General features: G+C 34.6%; 1 protein-coding gene across 1 annotated transcript; it reads left to right on the top strand.

The window, feature by feature from the left end:
* The first annotated feature begins 94 nt into the window (after nucleotides 1-94).
* LOC117113414 (translocation protein SEC63 homolog) lies at nucleotides 95-16,634 on the top strand. The gene is made up of 21 exons (XM_033256736.1): nucleotides 95-264; nucleotides 970-1,072; nucleotides 1,363-1,477; nucleotides 1,777-1,892; nucleotides 2,400-2,520; nucleotides 2,957-3,007; nucleotides 3,479-3,587; nucleotides 3,819-3,913; nucleotides 5,353-5,485; nucleotides 5,723-5,815; nucleotides 6,390-6,535; nucleotides 6,949-7,001; nucleotides 7,677-7,771; nucleotides 8,351-8,433; nucleotides 9,127-9,207; nucleotides 9,279-9,434; nucleotides 9,762-9,823; nucleotides 10,173-10,320; nucleotides 11,418-11,522; nucleotides 12,161-12,262; nucleotides 13,110-16,634. Exons 1-21 carry the CDS (start codon nucleotides 147-149, stop codon nucleotides 13,236-13,238), a joined length of 2,214 nt encoding a protein of 737 aa, XP_033112627.1. The 5' UTR covers nucleotides 95-146; the 3' UTR covers nucleotides 13,239-16,634.
* The last annotated feature ends 922 nt before the right edge of the window (nucleotides 16,635-17,556 follow it).

Raw genomic sequence — 17,556 nt, 5'->3', positions numbered from 1 at the left:
GTACGGAAATTTATCTTTATTTAGTGTAGATTCTAAAAAAGCGCGGTCTACGCAGCGCCGCCAACGACGTACATTTTTGACACGACATCCTGTTCTTTCCCCCGCGACGACCGATTCATGACCGGTGATCTTTTTATCGTCGCAATATGGCACAGTTTGAGTACGATGAGTCTGGTGGCACATCGTTGTATTTTCTAGTTTCTTTTTATGCATTATTTCTAATTCCTATTACTTATTGGTTAATCCCTTCAAGACAAAAGGAAAGTAAGTTCTATTTTTGTTTTGTTTCAATAGGCTACCCCTGGGCTTTGGCCTAGGCCTAGTCCTAGACCTTGCCTAAATTCTAGGCCTATGCAATTCTTTCTAGCCTATGGCGTAGACCTAGTAGGTATGGCTAGGCTAGGCACAGTAGGGCCTAGCCTTGGTAGGTAGACTAACAGAGATGGCATGTGATGCTGCCACTTTAAAAGATAAGTACGCCACAACAAACAAAATGGACAGCAAGACTGCCAAGAAGGAGTTTTGAACCACCAAAATTCCATTATGATATGGTTCCAACATTTATGCACTTTCCAATTGTATTCCCAGCGCCCTGGACCCGAGCCTAGCAGGGATCTATAGCCGGGGATGTAATTTTGAAAGTGTACTTACTTTAAGTGCATCAAAAACAGCTCAAATTTGTGTGGAATATCATTAGGATGTGCAGAATCATAACTAGGCCTAGGCCTACTATATAATACAATGGTTAGTTAGAACAGGGAGTTGTTATTAGAACAACTCCCTGGTTAGAATGGGTATATATTAAGATTGGATCAAAGCCAAATATTCGTCAAAATATGCATGGAAATCTGCCCTTATTTTCAGAAATGTGCAGACAGATTTCTTGGCCCACTTTTTGCTATGAAGAACTAAAGTATAATGATAATTTTAAATGTATGATGATAATCTGAAGAAACGTTTAATTTGTAGATAAAGAGGAAGAAAAAGACTCGTGCAAATGTGAAGGATGTGTAAAAAAAAAGGCGGTCTTATTAACAGTTACGCCTAAAAAAACATTATTATCTACTCTCAAGTAAGTATACTTGCTCTTCCCTTTATCTTTGATTTGTCCTCATTTAGTATTTTCTAGAAAAGGCTAAATTTTACTGTAGAAACAATGGAAAATAATTTTCTACGAGATATTTGTATAAATCCTGCCTAATTTTGATTTTTATTGGGGATGTCTTGTTTCTTTGTTTTTGCTACAAAGAAGTCCAAAGTCTTCAACAAGGCACAAGAATCTCACAGAAATCTGCTTCTGCGAGCAAACAAAAATCTCTTGTAACTAATTGATTTTGATGGAACTTGCCCCTTTTCCTACAGGTGGATTCTCCTGGTTTTAGCGTGGTGTTTATTTATTGCGCTAGCTTACAAAGCATCCCAGCTGGAGCGGGACCATCAGGAATATGATCCATTTGAAATCCTTGGCCTCGATAGAGTGAGTACTGTCCTGCCAGAATAATTATTGTTCCTCCAGTCTTTCTCTCTCTTTCATCTATTATTTATTTATATTTTTTTTTTATAGTATAATAGAGTAAATTTTGACATTAATCAAGATTCTATGGCAATGTTTTAATAATATTGAATATTTTTTTGTGAACATATAATTCTATATCTATCTAAAAGCATTGATTTCAAAACTATAAAAAAAATACTAATTACACATTCTTTTATATAACAAATTATATTATATATTTTTACTATTTGATAAATGAATTGTTACTTCTGGTTTTTTAGGAGGCAAGTGAAGGCGAAATTAGACGCCAGTACCGATCACTGAGTAGGCAGTTCCATCCTGACAAAGAAACAGGAGATGAAAAGATGTTCATGAGAATAGCAAAAGCATATGAAGCGTAAGTGAGAGAGAGCAGCTTAGCTCAGTCGGCTAATCTAGTGGTAGGCACTGTGTGTGCAGAACCGTGGAGATTCAATTCTCATCACTGCCTCTCCTTGTGTTTCAGATGGAGGCTGAAATACAAGTTACAATAGTGCACCGTCTTTCAGACGTTTAAGCCGTTGGTACCGTGTGCATTTATGGCCCATGTGCACGTTAAAGAACCCAGTACATTCTTCAGAAAAGAGTAGTAGATTGTTTTCCGGTGTACTTCCCAATCACCACTAGAAGGATCCTACTGGAAATAAGTTTTCTTCTAGACTTCCGTGGGCTATCCTTGGTGTTTACACTGAATATATCCGAGCCTAAGTTAGTCTGATCTTAGAAAGACAAATATCTGTGGCGGATCCAGGAAATTTTTATTTATTTATTTATTTATTACATTCAGCACAAAAACTACCTGGAAATCCATAATTCAATTCTCAAATATGATGTATGATGGTTAATCATTTGTTTACTTTAATAGTTTGACCAATGAAGATTCTAAGGTGAATTGGCAGAAGTATGGGAACCCAGATGGGCCTACTGCAGCCACATTTGGTATAGCTTTGCCTGCTTGGATTGTTGACCAAAGTAATTCTGTTTGGGTAGGTTGTATTTTTTAGTCGAAATGCAAGTTTAGTTGATTTTTTTTTGTTTAGTGAACATGCCGCATTTAAGCATCCTATTTCTACACTGATTACATTCACCAATAAAAATGTTGTTTTTATTTTCTCCTCCGTCTGGATGTTTTTGAGCAAAACTATTTGCTAAAAAAAAAATAATATTTTATTTTTATTTTTTTAAGACTACCAGTTAAGACCGTTTTATAGCAATCCACCCCTTGACTAATGAACTTTCACAGCATATAGCTTAATTTGAATATTTATTATATTTAAATTGTTTCAGTGTCATATATTCAACGTGGATATTTAGCTTTACTGCTTTAGGAGACTTCGCTTACTTGTTAGCTGTTGGCAAACAAGTGTTATAATCAAATCAAAATCAGTTTTATAGTTTATATTTGCTTGGTTTTTTTTTCAGATACTTGCTGTATATACTCTAGCCTTTATGGTCATCCTACCTATTGCTGTTGTAAGTAGTTATAAGTAGTTATATTGATCACCTGTGCAGTAGCGTATCTGGGTGCTCAGGGGGTGTACTCCCCCAAAGATGCTCAGGGCCCCCTGTGGCCCCCAAAATATCACACTCAAGTAGTGAAAACCTCCCCTCAAATCACCATACAAAATGCAAAATGACATTTTAAGGAAATAGATAAACCTAAAAATAGTGGAACTATTTCTCGTTTTTTATGCTTAGAGATAATAAGCATAAGTATTTATTTATTTATTTTTTTTTTTGAAACAGTACTTCTCATTTCTAATGCCCCACACTGCGTTGTTTGTTGGTGGGTTACCAAATTGGTTTACAGCTTGTGAGAGTACTTAACCCAATGTAGTGCCAGTCAGTCTAAGCAGATTATTGAAAGCAATTATGAACTGTGCACCAGTTTTAACCAACAAATTTTTCCTGCTGTAAGTAATAATGGACGCATTTGTTTTTCAGGGTACCTGGTGGTATCGCTCAATAAAATATAGTGCTGTTGAAGTTCTTCTAGAAACAACTCAAATTTATTTTTATTTTATACATAAAACACCAGCTATGAATCTTAAGCGTAAGTTATCTTCTTTTTTTCTTCTTTTCCTTGATAAGAAAAAAATAATTGATCTCATTTTATTGTGTCTCAAAAAGATGTCGTTTTTCTGTCTTTGTTTAAGTTATATATGCTATTATTTATACTACTTTTAAAAAGTATTGTACAATACATAAAGTTTATGATATATATATGAATTTCATCTATTTAACTAGTAACTTTTTCGTATAACTTCTTATTCATAATTTGCAGGTGCATTGATGATTCTTGGTGCCTCACTTGAATTCAGAAAAACACATAATAAAGAAATAGACAGTAGACCTAGCGATAATGAGGAACTGCCAAAGGTATGCTGAACATTATTTAGAAATTTTTTTAAATTGGTGTTTTTGTGTTGTATTTTTATGCTTACCATATGTAGCAAAGACAAGCCAAACCAGTCACTCTTCGTAAAAATCAATTTTTCTTTATTAATACAGGGTTAAACAGTAAAATAAGATATATAAAATGGTAAAAGAATCATTAAAATCCAACATTTTGTTATGAAGTTACAGGAGTTTAGACATGCAACAGTTTAAACAAAATTTGAGAAATCGGCTTTCAAAGTTTATGATTTTGGGCATTTCTCAGCCAGAAACCATCACCAAATCATTAAAAATTGTTGTTTTAACATAGAAAATGAGGAAAATAACAGCATAATATGCTATATAGATATACAGTATGAAGGTTAGTTTAGTGCAATAAAATAGATTTCAAAAATGACATTCCAACTTGTTTTGGCCATTTTCTCAGAAAACAGGATTTGCGACGAGTGACTGGTTTGGCTTGTCTTTGCTACATAAACATTTTCTTAAGAAAGCTTAAAGTGACCTCCTTTTATTCCAAGCTACATTGTTTTTGATATACTGTACCTGTTTCTAAAGCCCTGTAAAGACTTTCAAAACATGTGATATACTTTAAATATGGTCATGATGACATTACATCATGACCGTATTTAGGCACATCATGACTATATATAGGCATACAACTGTTGTTTGTCAATGAAAATTTGATGTGGATAGACCTTAAGGATACTTGATAAGATAATCCATGTTCAGCTTTTAGGCATCGTTTGTGCCAGAAATTTGCCGACAAGGTGTCCGACATCTCCGGCAAAGGGGTCCGAACCAAGCGGTCGACGACCCGGAATAAAACAATTCTTGTTTGGATTCACAGGGAGAGTTTCGTGGCTTAGTATGGTCGAAATTTTGCTTTTAGACCACAATATTAGGGATTAGCAATCAAAATAATGTGATTTGGATAGGCAAATCATTATTATTTAAATTTTTGATCCAATGACCTAGTCGTGTGGTCGGGCGACGGGGGGTCCAGTGCCTATCTGATGCACTAAAACCCCTTGCCCCTGCTGGCTCCACCACTGCTTTTAGGCTATTATTGAATGGAGAGAGGTGCTAATCACATGGATCAACAATGTGCACAGCATAAAGTAAAATACATTAAGGAACCAAAAGATTTTACAGAAAAACAAACATATTAATTAAATAGGAAGGTGCAAGTCTTTGAAGGCATTTAAAAGTTAACCTGTGTTTTACTGTAAAGCTTGGTTGAAATTATTGTACTGAAATTTCATCTTTTCAAGACATGGTGTCTTGGGGGATACCGTAGGTTATCTTGGAATTATGTATTTCCAGTGTACTTCTACTGAAAATAAAGATAGAAATGGTTGTCTTGTCCTTAGTTTGTAATTCTAATGAAAATTCTATATATAACATTTTTTTTGTATTAGATTATGAGAGATCTTGATGTCGGGCAGAAGAACAAAGAACAACCGTTGTGCCAGCCATACAGTGTGAAGGCTAGGGTACTGATGCATGCCCACTTATCGCGTCTGTCGCTACCACCCAACACACTTCAAATTGGTAATTTTTGTTTTTCACTATAAAAATTTTCAAAAATCAATGCCTAGGCAGTAAAATACCTTTTGTCCTAATAATAATATTGATTTATAAAAAAATAGATTTATAAAAAATAAAAAAACATGAAAAAAATGTTTTGCTTTCCCAGAGTTTATCATAATTTATTACATGTTACATTTATATTCACTGTATTGTAGATAATTTAGAAATACTTTAGTTTCTCTTTCATATCTTTAACAGATAAAGAGTACATTGTGCGCAAGTGTCCTATGTTAATACATGAGATGGTGAGCACTGCAGGACAGATTGTATTTTATAAAAACATTGGAAGAGGTAGGCTGCTGTGTATTTATCAATTTTTTCCAAAGTGTATATTTTACCAGCTATAACTCATATTTTCCTATTATTAGTGTTCGGTTTAGCGTGCGCCCTCTTTAATCATCACAAAACGCTGTGTATATGAAATAGCTGAGGTTCTACCAGTGGCTATTTTTTATATTGTAAACCCAGAAGTGTCTTAGGCATGAGATAAACAATACAGTACTTGTACCTTGCTCATGCTCAAAGGGAAATGATGCTCCTGTCTGAAGCTTCTTCAGGTCCCACCAGCATTGAGGCTGGGTCCAGGTAGAGCCCTGTTATTCTGGGTAAAGTCTCGCCAACTTTTTTGACGTTTTAAAGGCATATTTTTTTTTATTTGTTTACACATTTTGCTTCAGAAAAATTTCTTCTAAGCCGGTTTGGAGCAAAAAAAAAGTGTTGATGAACTTGGACTGGATCTCAGGCTGATCTGACCTAATTTATCCAAATTTGACCTAATTTATATTAATTTGATCTAATTTATCCAAATTTGACCCATTTTTACATAATTTGACCTAATTTCTTATCATACCTTTGTTTCTTGTAGCTCAACATGAGCCGAAGCTTGAGTCTGTTGAGAATATGATGAAAATGTGTGCTATGATTGTGCAGGCATGTTGGGATAAGAAGTCTCCACTTTATCAACTTCCACATTTCAACGAGAAGACAGTCCATCACTGTGGATCTAGAAAGGTAACTTTTAAAGCTCTGTTGTTCTGTTGTATGCCCATATATAGTCATGATGTTCCTTTATATGGTGATGATGCGATGCCATTATGACCATATTTAGGCAAATCACATGTTTTTTCAATACAATATAATAGTCTATACAGGGTTTGAAAACAGAATCATGTTTGCAGAATATTTATGAAGTGAAAAACGAAAACACAGCTGTTTTATTGTTCAAAACATGCACTAAATACAATATTTTTGTACAATAAATTTAATTTTAAACAATGTAAGTTTACAATTTATATTGTAGCATTATGGTTTCATAAGTTGATTAAATAGTGTATTTTTCCCAGTATTTTTTGACTTTTTTTTAACTTTGATTCATTATTATTATTCGTTGATGATCATCTATATATTTTTCTTCAATTTTTCAGCATAATATCAAAACATTAGTCAATTTTGCCAAGATGAAGAATATTAATAGAAGGTATAAACACATTTTTGTTGCTAAGAATAATATGCATATTGTGAAGGGACAGATATAAATGTAACAGTTAGAATTTAAGGTTTGTCTTGAAGACAGACTTGCACATGACTACAAACAATTCATTTTACAACTTTTTAGCAGTGACCATAAATGATCACTCTTCGTAAAGTCGGCTTACTGGCAAGGAAGGCGGTTGGCACAGCTGATGCTGTTAAGGTTTTCAGCCTCCTGGTTGGGTGTTGAGAGCCTCGCGCTGTCTACTCCTCGTCAGCTTGCATTGTGGACGGGCTGTAAAAAATGGTTCACGCTATGTTCCAGCCTTAAATTTAAGACGGCTACACCCCCTAGCTTTTTTTCGGGCATATTATAAAGATCAGGCCTATCCTCGACAGGGCCTTGCTGGAGGGTTAAACCTTTGGCCTGCATCATCTAATAAACAAAAAATGGGTAGTTGAGAAAATGGTACTGAAAACTTGTGACATTTCCTCATACACTGTACATCATTTAACTACGACAATCCATAAGGCATACAAATGCACCTCCTAGTTTTGTTATACCTCTGGATCTACCACTATTTCTGTGTGTGCATTGTTTATACAGTACTTCAAAAACAACTGGAGTGCTTTGATTTAAATATGAACATATTTTGACGTTAGATTATTATGTTGTTTTCAGGCAAATGCTGACATTTATGAGTGATAAAGAATACGAAGATGTAAAGAATGTGTGTTTTAAACTGCCGTATGTAAATGTAGAGCATGATATACAAGGTAGGGAGTACTGTTGTACTAAAATAAGCGAAATGCATGCTTGTGTGATTTTTTATTTTTCGTGACCTTCTCTTTTTACCCAGAGTTTTTACCTTATCACCCAAAAATTGTATCATTTTTTATTAAAATTAGCCTCAAGGTTAAACAATATGACTTTCTATTTGAATTTCATTCATTGGTTCTATTTCAGCTAGAGTGCAGAACAATGAAAAGAACTGTCCATTAAAACAAACAACCAATGGGGTTTGCATCAAATGAAAGAAAACAAGAGCATTACTGTAGGTTCATAAACTAGTGATAGCCACAGTGTATGCACTGTGGAGATATTTTCCGACCTATTGTCGGAGTTTCGATTTCATTTGCTGCTCTTCTTGTGTTCCTACTGGAGGGCTAAGGTGCAAGCTGCTTAGGCCGTTGGTCTAGCCTTGGTTCCCGGCCCTGATTTTTGGTTACTCCCTCTTTATTGCACTTAGCAAATTAAATTGGTGTCCCATACTCGCTTTCTTTCTTTTGTTGTCCTTTCGTTTATCATTTAAAAAATCCATTCCAATTAAACTAACATTTTGTATTTTCTTTAAGTTCGTGATGACGAAGATACAAAAACTGTCACTGAAGGTTGTTTAGTAACAGTTGTGGTGACACTAAAAAGAAACAGTATAGAGGTTGGTAACTCAAAAAAAATTGTTTACTTCATATAAACTGCACACTCTAAGATTGTTTTCTCATGGCTCTAAATTTTGGTGTTTGGTTAATTTTGAGCATTTGCTTTTTTACCCAATAATATAGCCATAGTGGTAAATAAACCCCCTTCAGAAATCTGAAAGTGCAGCCGATCGAGATAATACTACCCTAGGGGGTCCAGGGGCATGCCCCCGCAAAATATTTGTGTTATGGACGCCCGAAAATAACCTATGAGTCAATTTGGGCGACCATTTTTTTCTTTTTCTTTCTTTCTTTCTTTTTTTTTTTCTTTTTTACCTTCCAAAAGGAGAGGCCGGGGCTGGCCCGCTCCCCTCCACCACCAAATCTGCCCCTGTGTTACTTGCCTTCTGTACATCACCAGTCAAAATAGAGCAGAGTGCATACAACATTTTATTCCATTATTTCATTTAGGGTATGTTGTAGTTTTGCAAAACATACACGGCCTGCGTATTTCTGGTACTGTGTTTCATCAATAACAATCTCCTCAAAGGTTTACAAAAAATTAATACTAACTATTGAATCGTAATCAATCATATAAACTGACCAATGCTTCCATACGAAACATACTTCCACAGTGGTTGCGTTTGCTTTTATTAAATAACAGACATTGTGCCTCTGGATGTAATAAATATTGTTGTTTTCAATATTATTAGTCTCACTTTGAAGTGGGTACTGAGGAGCCGGAGGAAGAACAAGAAGATGCTGGTGATGAGACAGAGGACAGGGTTGTCGAGGTAAACAAATTTTACTCTTTAAGTTATTTACCAGTCAATTTAATACAATTATGTCCTTTTCTATCATTCAGGTGGAAGTTAAAGTTAAACCAAAAGTTTGGGAAAAGCAGAAAAAGAAAGGAAATAAGAAGAAAGGTGGTGGAGGGAATGCAAAGAAAAAGCAGAAAGCAAAAAAAGCGATAGCAAACAAAACTAAGCCCAATGGCGTAATCTCTACTGAAGTGGTGGTGTGTAATATTTCTCTCTCAGTTTTATTAATAGTTTAAAGTTGTTTGATTCCTATTCTATAAATGATGATATATTATAAACCTTTATTGATACATGCAAGATATATGAACATTGGTCCTGTGTGCCCTATGTTCCATGTGCATGTTAAAAAGAAATGTAGTACACAAAAAAAGTTGGTGATTTTCTCCTGGTGTAATGCCCAATGGACCCCACTAAAAAAATGTTGTTTCAAATTTCATCAGTTATCTTTGGTGTTGTTTCACACCAAAGAGAAACATACCATGCAAATCTACACAAGCTACATGTCAAATGTCGTTATTTTCCAGGAAGCAGAGAAGGAGAAAGAAAACTCAGAGAGTGGATCGGACATTGAGGGAGACTATTTTGGGTCAGTCAATATTTTTCTACTTTGTATCATTTGATTCATTTCTTGTTATTGATTTCGTAACTTATAATGTGTCTTTATTGATACGGTAATATATTGGAGTGTTTGATGTGATGGTCTAGGTTTGAGCACTCAGCGTTAGAGGTTTGTATACTTGCTGTGCATTTTGCATGTGTCTTTTGACAGTTCTGCTTTGTTTCTCAAACCGTAATAATTCTGCTGGTCACCGGACAACGGGTTTATTGCCACTTCAACGTTGGCGAAGGGATCATGACAATAACAGAATCTTCTAAAGCAAATGCTATTAATATTTGATTGGTTAGAAATAGTTTTTTTTCTATACTGTTAATAGTGATGAGGATGCAATTATGGTATCATCAACCGACGACGATGAGGAGGATGATTGGAACACATTCCAATCCGACATCAAGAGGAAGGAGAAAGTTCTTGAAGGCCAATCAAGAGAATCTCACATAGTCCATTGTCCTTACTTTCCAGATGTAAGTATTTCTTAATTTCCCATTTCATTGTGGGAGTGTTCCCCGTCGGGGAGGCCTTGCAAGTATTAGTCTGTATCTGTGCCGGTTTGTCAAATTTTGGTTCCAGTGACCAGGATGAAAAACATCGTCAGAGCTTTGCATCGCTTGGCAAAAAGGCCCATTATAAGTCTTTGGAATTATTGTTAAACTTGGTGGGTCTACGTTTTTTATTTTTTATAGCTAATGGAGAGGTCACTCCATACTGAATTATAATTTTTTGTGTATATGCTGTGTACCGTAAATGCTCGAATAAGCGCCGCTCACAAATAAGTGCCACACCAAACTTGATTTTATTCGCTAAATGCTGCTCTTGAATAAGCGCTGCGGCGCTTAATTGAGATTATATTATTACCCTATGTGTAATCTTCTTCTTGCGTATGACAAGCAGCATAGATTTTTATATTTTTTTTTTTTTTTAAGTTTTTTTTTAATTTTTATTATCCTATGTGTAATGAAACACTTTGAGAAACAGGGTTTTAAAAACAATGTATACAGTGTTAAATGAATAAATAACATGATGAAGACACAAGCGGCATTATAAACGTTTATTTACAACGATGACGTATGACCTATGATAGGCCTACTAAACTACAGGGATACGTGAGATTGGTAACATGAGAACGGGCTTGTGCCACGCCAATATTTTTTTATAAAAGCGCAGCTCTCGAATAAGCGCTGCACCGAAGCCTCAAACAATTTTATAAGCGCCGCAGCGCTTACTTGAGCATTTACGGTACTGCACATGATAAGATCTAATGCCCTGTCCAGACTATCAAATTTTATTTGACAAAAACATGTGACATGCCTAAATATGGTCATGATGACATCACATCATGACCATATATAGGCACACAATGGCTATATCTGGGCATATGTCAGTGTGTGCAGAGCTTCATACAAATCATACAGTATAACATTTTAAGAAAATTGCAAGTGAAACATTCTAAAGTTAAAATTATAAAATTATGTAGTAGAGCAAGTTTAAAATTTGGCTTTTAACATTTTAAAATATTTTGATGTATGTAATAAAACATTTTGGTGTTCTTGGTTGTTTTTAGGTAAAACAAGAATGGTGGTGGGTCTACATCGCAGATAGGAAAACAAAGAAATTAATCACAGTACCCAATATGGTTTATGACTTAAAGCCTGAACAAGAAAAAGAGGTTTGTATATATTTTATATATAAAGGTTTTGTAAGGGTTGTTTATCAAATTTGATCCCCAGTACATATATAATGTCCTAAAGGAGAGGGGATTTTGGAGTTAAAATATACCTTAATATAATTTATTCTTCAAAACTTTGAAATGGTTGTTTTAAAAAATATTATATTATTTATTATTCAGTAGTAGTATGTAATTTCTACCTTATGCTGGGTAATATATTCATTTTTGTAGAATTTATTTAATTCATGAATGCAGTCTTGTATGTGTGTATATTAAAGCAGATTTGACCCTTTCAAATTGCATTCTTCAACTATTATTTTATGGGTGAAAAACAATTTTGATGAAACATAATACCTGTTCTACTGTGTCACCACTTTCTCTGATTCCAAGATTCAAGATTTATTTTCGTCATACATACTGTAGTACATATATACGAGATTTGTTTCTTTGAGTTGATAACAAACAGTAGAAATCGAAAACATCACTATACTATACAAGACAAAAATTAACAGATATAATATTAAATATGAATATAACAATATATACATATGGAAATTAAACAATTCTATTATGGAATGTAGTATTGGAATGATTCATGATATTCCATGCCTAGAAAAAAATGTGTTTTATTCCTGCAGGTTTTACTGCAATTTACTGCAAGCAAGAAAGGACTTTATCATTACCATATTTGTGTGTCCTCCGATTCTTACATAGACCTGAACAGATTAATACCTATGAAGGTAAGATATGAATTTTTTAGTTATTGTTGTTTGCATGTTTACAATGCTATACAGTATGTTTTTACTATCTATTTTCTTTTGTACAGAATTATAGAAATGTGATATGTAATGATTAATTACTATTAGTTATTTTTTATATGTTTGTGAAATTTTATATGTAATTTTTAATATCATATTGAATTGTTCTGTGATTTGACAGTAATGTTGTTGTCGACACCATCGTTGCTGCTGCTGTTGCTGCTTTTAATTTTTTTATTGTTGTTTTTGTTGTTATATTGATACGTTTATTGATGTAGATTAGTAAAGTAGCCCAAGAGAAGGCATAGATAAGGCAGATTCTAGCCTGTAGACACATGACTAGTCCTCTAGCTCCTAATATTTGAAATGTTGGTCATGACACAGGGACATAGGCTGGTTTTGGCCTGTGGGTGTGCGAAACGGCGGAGGGTTGGGGGTGGGGGTTGCGAAAATTGAGAATGCAGAATTAAATCCCTATTCCAATGAAAACTTAATAGTAGTTTTTAGTATTTTAATTCACCCAGTGGGACTAGGTTGCTGCCATGGAGTATGTGTGTGCACCCCTGGCCTATGCCAATGAGACATTTAGGGATAAAAAAAAAAAAAAGATACATGAAAAGTTTTTAACATAATGTAAAAAATTCCCTCTCACTGAAATTAGATCCGGTACTATTATGTTGTAATTTAAAATACCATTAAAACCAAAACCTATATTTGTTTTGCTATTACAGCTATTACAATATTACTATTAATAATAATAATATAATATTAATATAATAATACTATACTGCTATTTTGCTGTATTACTATTATTATTTTGCTATTACAGCTTACTGTGCATGAAGCGAAGGAGGTCAAAGTTGAGCCATCCGATAACGAAGAAGAGAAAGACGATAACGAAAGTGATGGCTCAGATTACACCACAGATGAAGATAACGATTACAGTGATGATGATTAGAAAGAACCAATAAAATGCGGTGAAAGCAACTACTGAAGATAATAACGCTCACTCCTTGTTGGAGTTTCGTCTGCAATGATTGACAGACCCCAGATCTGTCAAGGATATTTCAAGATAAGGTGATAGGATTCATGCACAGATAGGGTCAATATCTTTATATCTAACTGGCATGTGTATACAATATATAAAAAAAAATAGAAGTATTTTCATCAGTGAGTTAACTGATACAAGATGGAATATTCTCGATGACATAAGTCTTCATTATGAGGCTTAGGAAGTGAAGTTTTAGTTATTAAAACAAATGGGTGTTTGCTTGATTTGAACCCAGGATTTCATAATTTGAAGTCAAGCATCCTAATTGACCATCTACCGCTTTACTCGGACATTTTCAAGATGAGGGTGTGTTCGATGTCTGCAAGCTTTTCAATCTTTGCATGGCATGTATATATAATTGCTTCCAATGTACGTGCAAGCCCCCAATTTAAAAAAAAAAATACATAGGTTTTATATAGAAAACCAAGACTTAATTGGCTGACTGTGCTAAATAGTGCAATCTATTTTTTGAATATTTCCTGGATAAACCACCATAGTCTCTGAACTAGAACAACCTCCCCCCCAAAAAAATAATAGAACCATTCTTCTAAATATGCAAATGTCCATGCTGTTTTATCATGGTGTAGTTAATAAAGAAGGCCAAAACTTAATTGGCAGACTGTGCTAGATAGTGTAATCTATTTTTTTAATACTTACCTTGATAACACACCATAGTTTCTCAATTCAAACACCCCCCTGAAATAATAGAATCATTCCTTTTAATATGCAAATATCCATGCTAACTAACATAATGCATCCTCATTCTCTTATGGTGTTGTTAATAAAGAAGACCAAGAATTAATTGGCAGACTGTGCTAGATAGTACAATCTATTTTTTGACACAAATTAAGCATTTTCTGTTTGACATTTTAAACTTTGACTGTTTCTTTATTTTACAAAGGGTAAGACCATTTGGAATTATAATAAAATGTTACATATACAAATTATTACATTCACCATTCACATCCAATTTTTTTATTTATTTATTTTTTTTTAAATTAGATTAAATTAAAAAATTTAATTTAATATTCATGTATTACTTTACTGCACACACTCTCATAGCATGTCAAGAATGCATGGTCTTTGGGTGCTATGAATTACTTTGATGTTGCACACAGATAGAAATGGTTTTGGTGTGTCATATATTACTATTATGTTGCTATATCAACAAGGTCAAATATGGAGCTATTGTATAATATAAACAAAATTATATCATAAAAGATACTGCAGGTTGTGTTGAACTAATAGATTTTTAAATATTGTGCATAAATATTAGATTTCTACCCAAATTTCGAAATTTCTTTTAGCAGACACATAAATACAATTATTTATTGTGGATTTTTTTTAAGTCAGTGGAATTATTTGTATCTAGATTTATATAGATTATATAGTTTTTGACACATATAAGGATAAATATGATTCATGTGTATTTTCTCGCATATACAGTTTTTGTAACATTGTATTCAGCAGCAGCCAGTTTAGTCGACTAAACTGGTGGTAGCCTGTGTATGTGCTGAGCCCTGGAGATCTCTAGGTTCCCATCGCTGTTCTTCTTGTGGTTTAGCTGGAGGGCTGAAATGCAAGTTTCAATAGCTCACCCACTGTCTTCCGGATGAAGTGTGAAAGCCGTTGGTCCCGTGTGCAAAATGGCTCATATGCATGATGAAGAACGCAGTGCACTCTTCGGAAAAGAGTAGGAGATTGTTTCCCGGTGTACTATCCAATTCACCACCAATAGGACCACACTGGAAATAAGTCTTAAGACATTCGCGAGTTAACTTTTGTGTGTATCACACTATGATCACACCAAGGAAATTCAAACTTAATCCATGTAATGAACATGGTACATTTAGAATGTTGGTATCGAACAATAGATGCTTTGATACAACTTTGTAAAATAAAATGTGAGTTGCATGTTGCTTTATGCTTACAGTAATAATGATTTCGGCTGTCAAGTAAATGATGCAAAATGATCCCCATCCCAGACTAAATATTGTATTCAGTAATCAAGTATTTTTTCCACTTGGTTACAGTGGGGCAGGGGAGGGCATCCCACGCCCATCCCCACCGCCCCCCAGGTATGGACCACCCATTATCCAAAGCCACTATGATGTCGTCGGACCAAAAACAGATAATTTAGCTATCCCGTCATAAAAACTCTTCTCATGAACCCTACCCTCAAAGAGCCTCTTGGTCGTCGTCCTCTTGATTCGGACCCCCTGTCGGACATTTCGGACTCCCTGTCAGCAAATTTCTGGAGCGACCGCTGATTGGAACAAGAGAAATACAAATGTAGAAATAATCAATGTCAAATTTATATAACAGTTTTCTAGGTCACTTATTATTACAGTATAGACGGAGGTAAATTTTCTTGTTTTCTAATTAAGCTTGGTTTCCATACAATCGCTACATGCTATCGCCGACAGTCTTCGGTGATGCTGATTGGTCGGTCAAGTTGGGGAGCCTTCCGAGTTGCGTAGGGGACCGCTACGTAGTACGATTACACTTAAAACACTGTAGCGACAGTGTAGCGATTCTATGGAAACCAGGATTTAATGAACACTAATTGCCTGAATTGGTTTCCATTGTAGCTATTGTGCTTCATGATTGTTAATATCAAGTTATATACAAATATAGTATTATTTTATTATCATCATGTTGTACAGTAACTGTTCTAATACATACCATCATCATTATTATTATGACGATTATCATCATCACTGCCACCATCATCTTCATCAACATCACCATTATCACCACCGTCATCATCATCATCATCATCATCATTCTCAATATCATAATTGTTACATTATTTTGTAGATTAAAGGGTGATCGGTTATATTGAATTATTTGTGAAAGGACGTATTATTGCTTTTGATTAGTGTAGATTCAGGCAGGCCTGTTATAAGATGTTCTGAGATTTGTCAACGAGCTTGTGTAAGTCATTGTAAGAAAAGTTTAGCTGGGCCTTCATAAAACGAACAACCCTTAAAATGTGCCTGTGATTTCATTGTTAAATTGTTAATTATACCATTAATAAAAGGTGAATTGCTTTGTAATATTATTGTTTTATTTTTATTTATTTATATATTTTTTTGTATAAAAAGAATATCTGAATGAGATATTTATTGAATGTACTTTTATTATAAGTAAACCTCCGTTGATCTTAACATTTTTCAAGGTCATGGGAAGGCTGTCAATCACACTGTTTCAGAAACGTTATGTTTACTTTAATCAATCACAGATTCACAGATTATGCATTCGCATTGAACGATTGTATCAATAAATTACTTGATACTTAATTATACCGTTTACTCGTCTTATTGAAATAAGTTGTATAAATATTGTTCAGAAAATCATCATCTGTTTTCTGCCTATCTGGCAAGTTCACAGTCAATTCCTCCAATTTTCCCTTTCATATGATTTTCGTTTCATAATGGCGTAGCTTTCATTTATTTCCACTCGGGTCATCTAAAAACATTACTCTCATAATTGAGGCCGCTTTCCTTATATTTTTCCTTCAATTGTATCTCTTAAAAGACCGTAATCTCTGAGTATATGTCCGATCCATTTCTATCTTTTGTCAGCTAATAAGACAATATACATATATAAATATAATAAGTAGATATATACATAATTTACTGCATATTTCTGAACGAAACCAATCTACAATTATGTTTTCGAGCCATAAACTTTACATTAATACAATATCTTTTTGACGGTAAATAACTATATGAAATGATCCATACATGTACATAGACCTGTCAAGTCACTTTCCAGTTGTCTGTTATTCTACACCTTTCAAAAATACTGGGTTGTTCTGGTACAGTACCGTATATCGCATCACACACAAATAGTGCAACATTTCATCGTTGGGGAGGGGGGTTTGTGAGGGTAACTCCCCCGTCGGAGCCAGGACAAGGACTTCAGACCAAAAGTATTAATTTGCCTATTGTATCCAAATACGTTAATTTTGATTTCCAATCCCTGTGGTGTCTAAAAGCTCAATTTGGGCCACAAAGGTATAAAAACTCTCCCCATGGACACTACCAGGGATTTTTATTCCATCCGGGACCCTGACTGAGAGGCTCTAGTCGGCCTCTTGGTCCGCACCCCCCCCCCCCCCACCTCCTTGTCGGACATGTCAGACCCCCTGCAAATTTCGGGAGCCACCATGCATCACATCACATCCAGAGCAGCTCAGTCAACAAAATGCCACAATAGA

The sequence above is a fragment of the Anneissia japonica genome, unplaced genomic scaffold (assembly GCF_011630105.1).
Source record: "Anneissia japonica isolate Jap-2015-1 unplaced genomic scaffold, ASM1163010v1 scaffold493_len2256704_cov171, whole genome shotgun sequence".
Classification (NCBI taxonomy): domain Eukaryota; kingdom Metazoa; phylum Echinodermata; class Crinoidea; order Comatulida; family Comatulidae; genus Anneissia; species Anneissia japonica.
Note: the sequence above shows the minus strand (reverse complement) of the source record. Positions and strands in the feature narration are given on the sequence as shown.

What these genes read in the sequence shown, in the direction of transcription:
- LOC117113414 (XM_033256736.1), top strand. Translation starts at nt 147, where the DNA reads ATGGCACAGTTTGAGTACGATGAGTCTGGTGGCACATCGTTGTATTTT. An exon ending in ATAGCAAAAGCATATGAAGC is followed by an intron (nt 1,893 to 2,399) that starts GTAAGTGAGAGA and finishes TTACTTTAATAG; the next exon opens with TTTGACCAATGAAGATTCTA. An exon ending in ATCACTGTGGATCTAGAAAG is followed by an intron (nt 6,536 to 6,948) that starts GTAACTTTTAAA and finishes TCAATTTTTCAG; the next exon opens with CATAATATCAAAACATTAGT.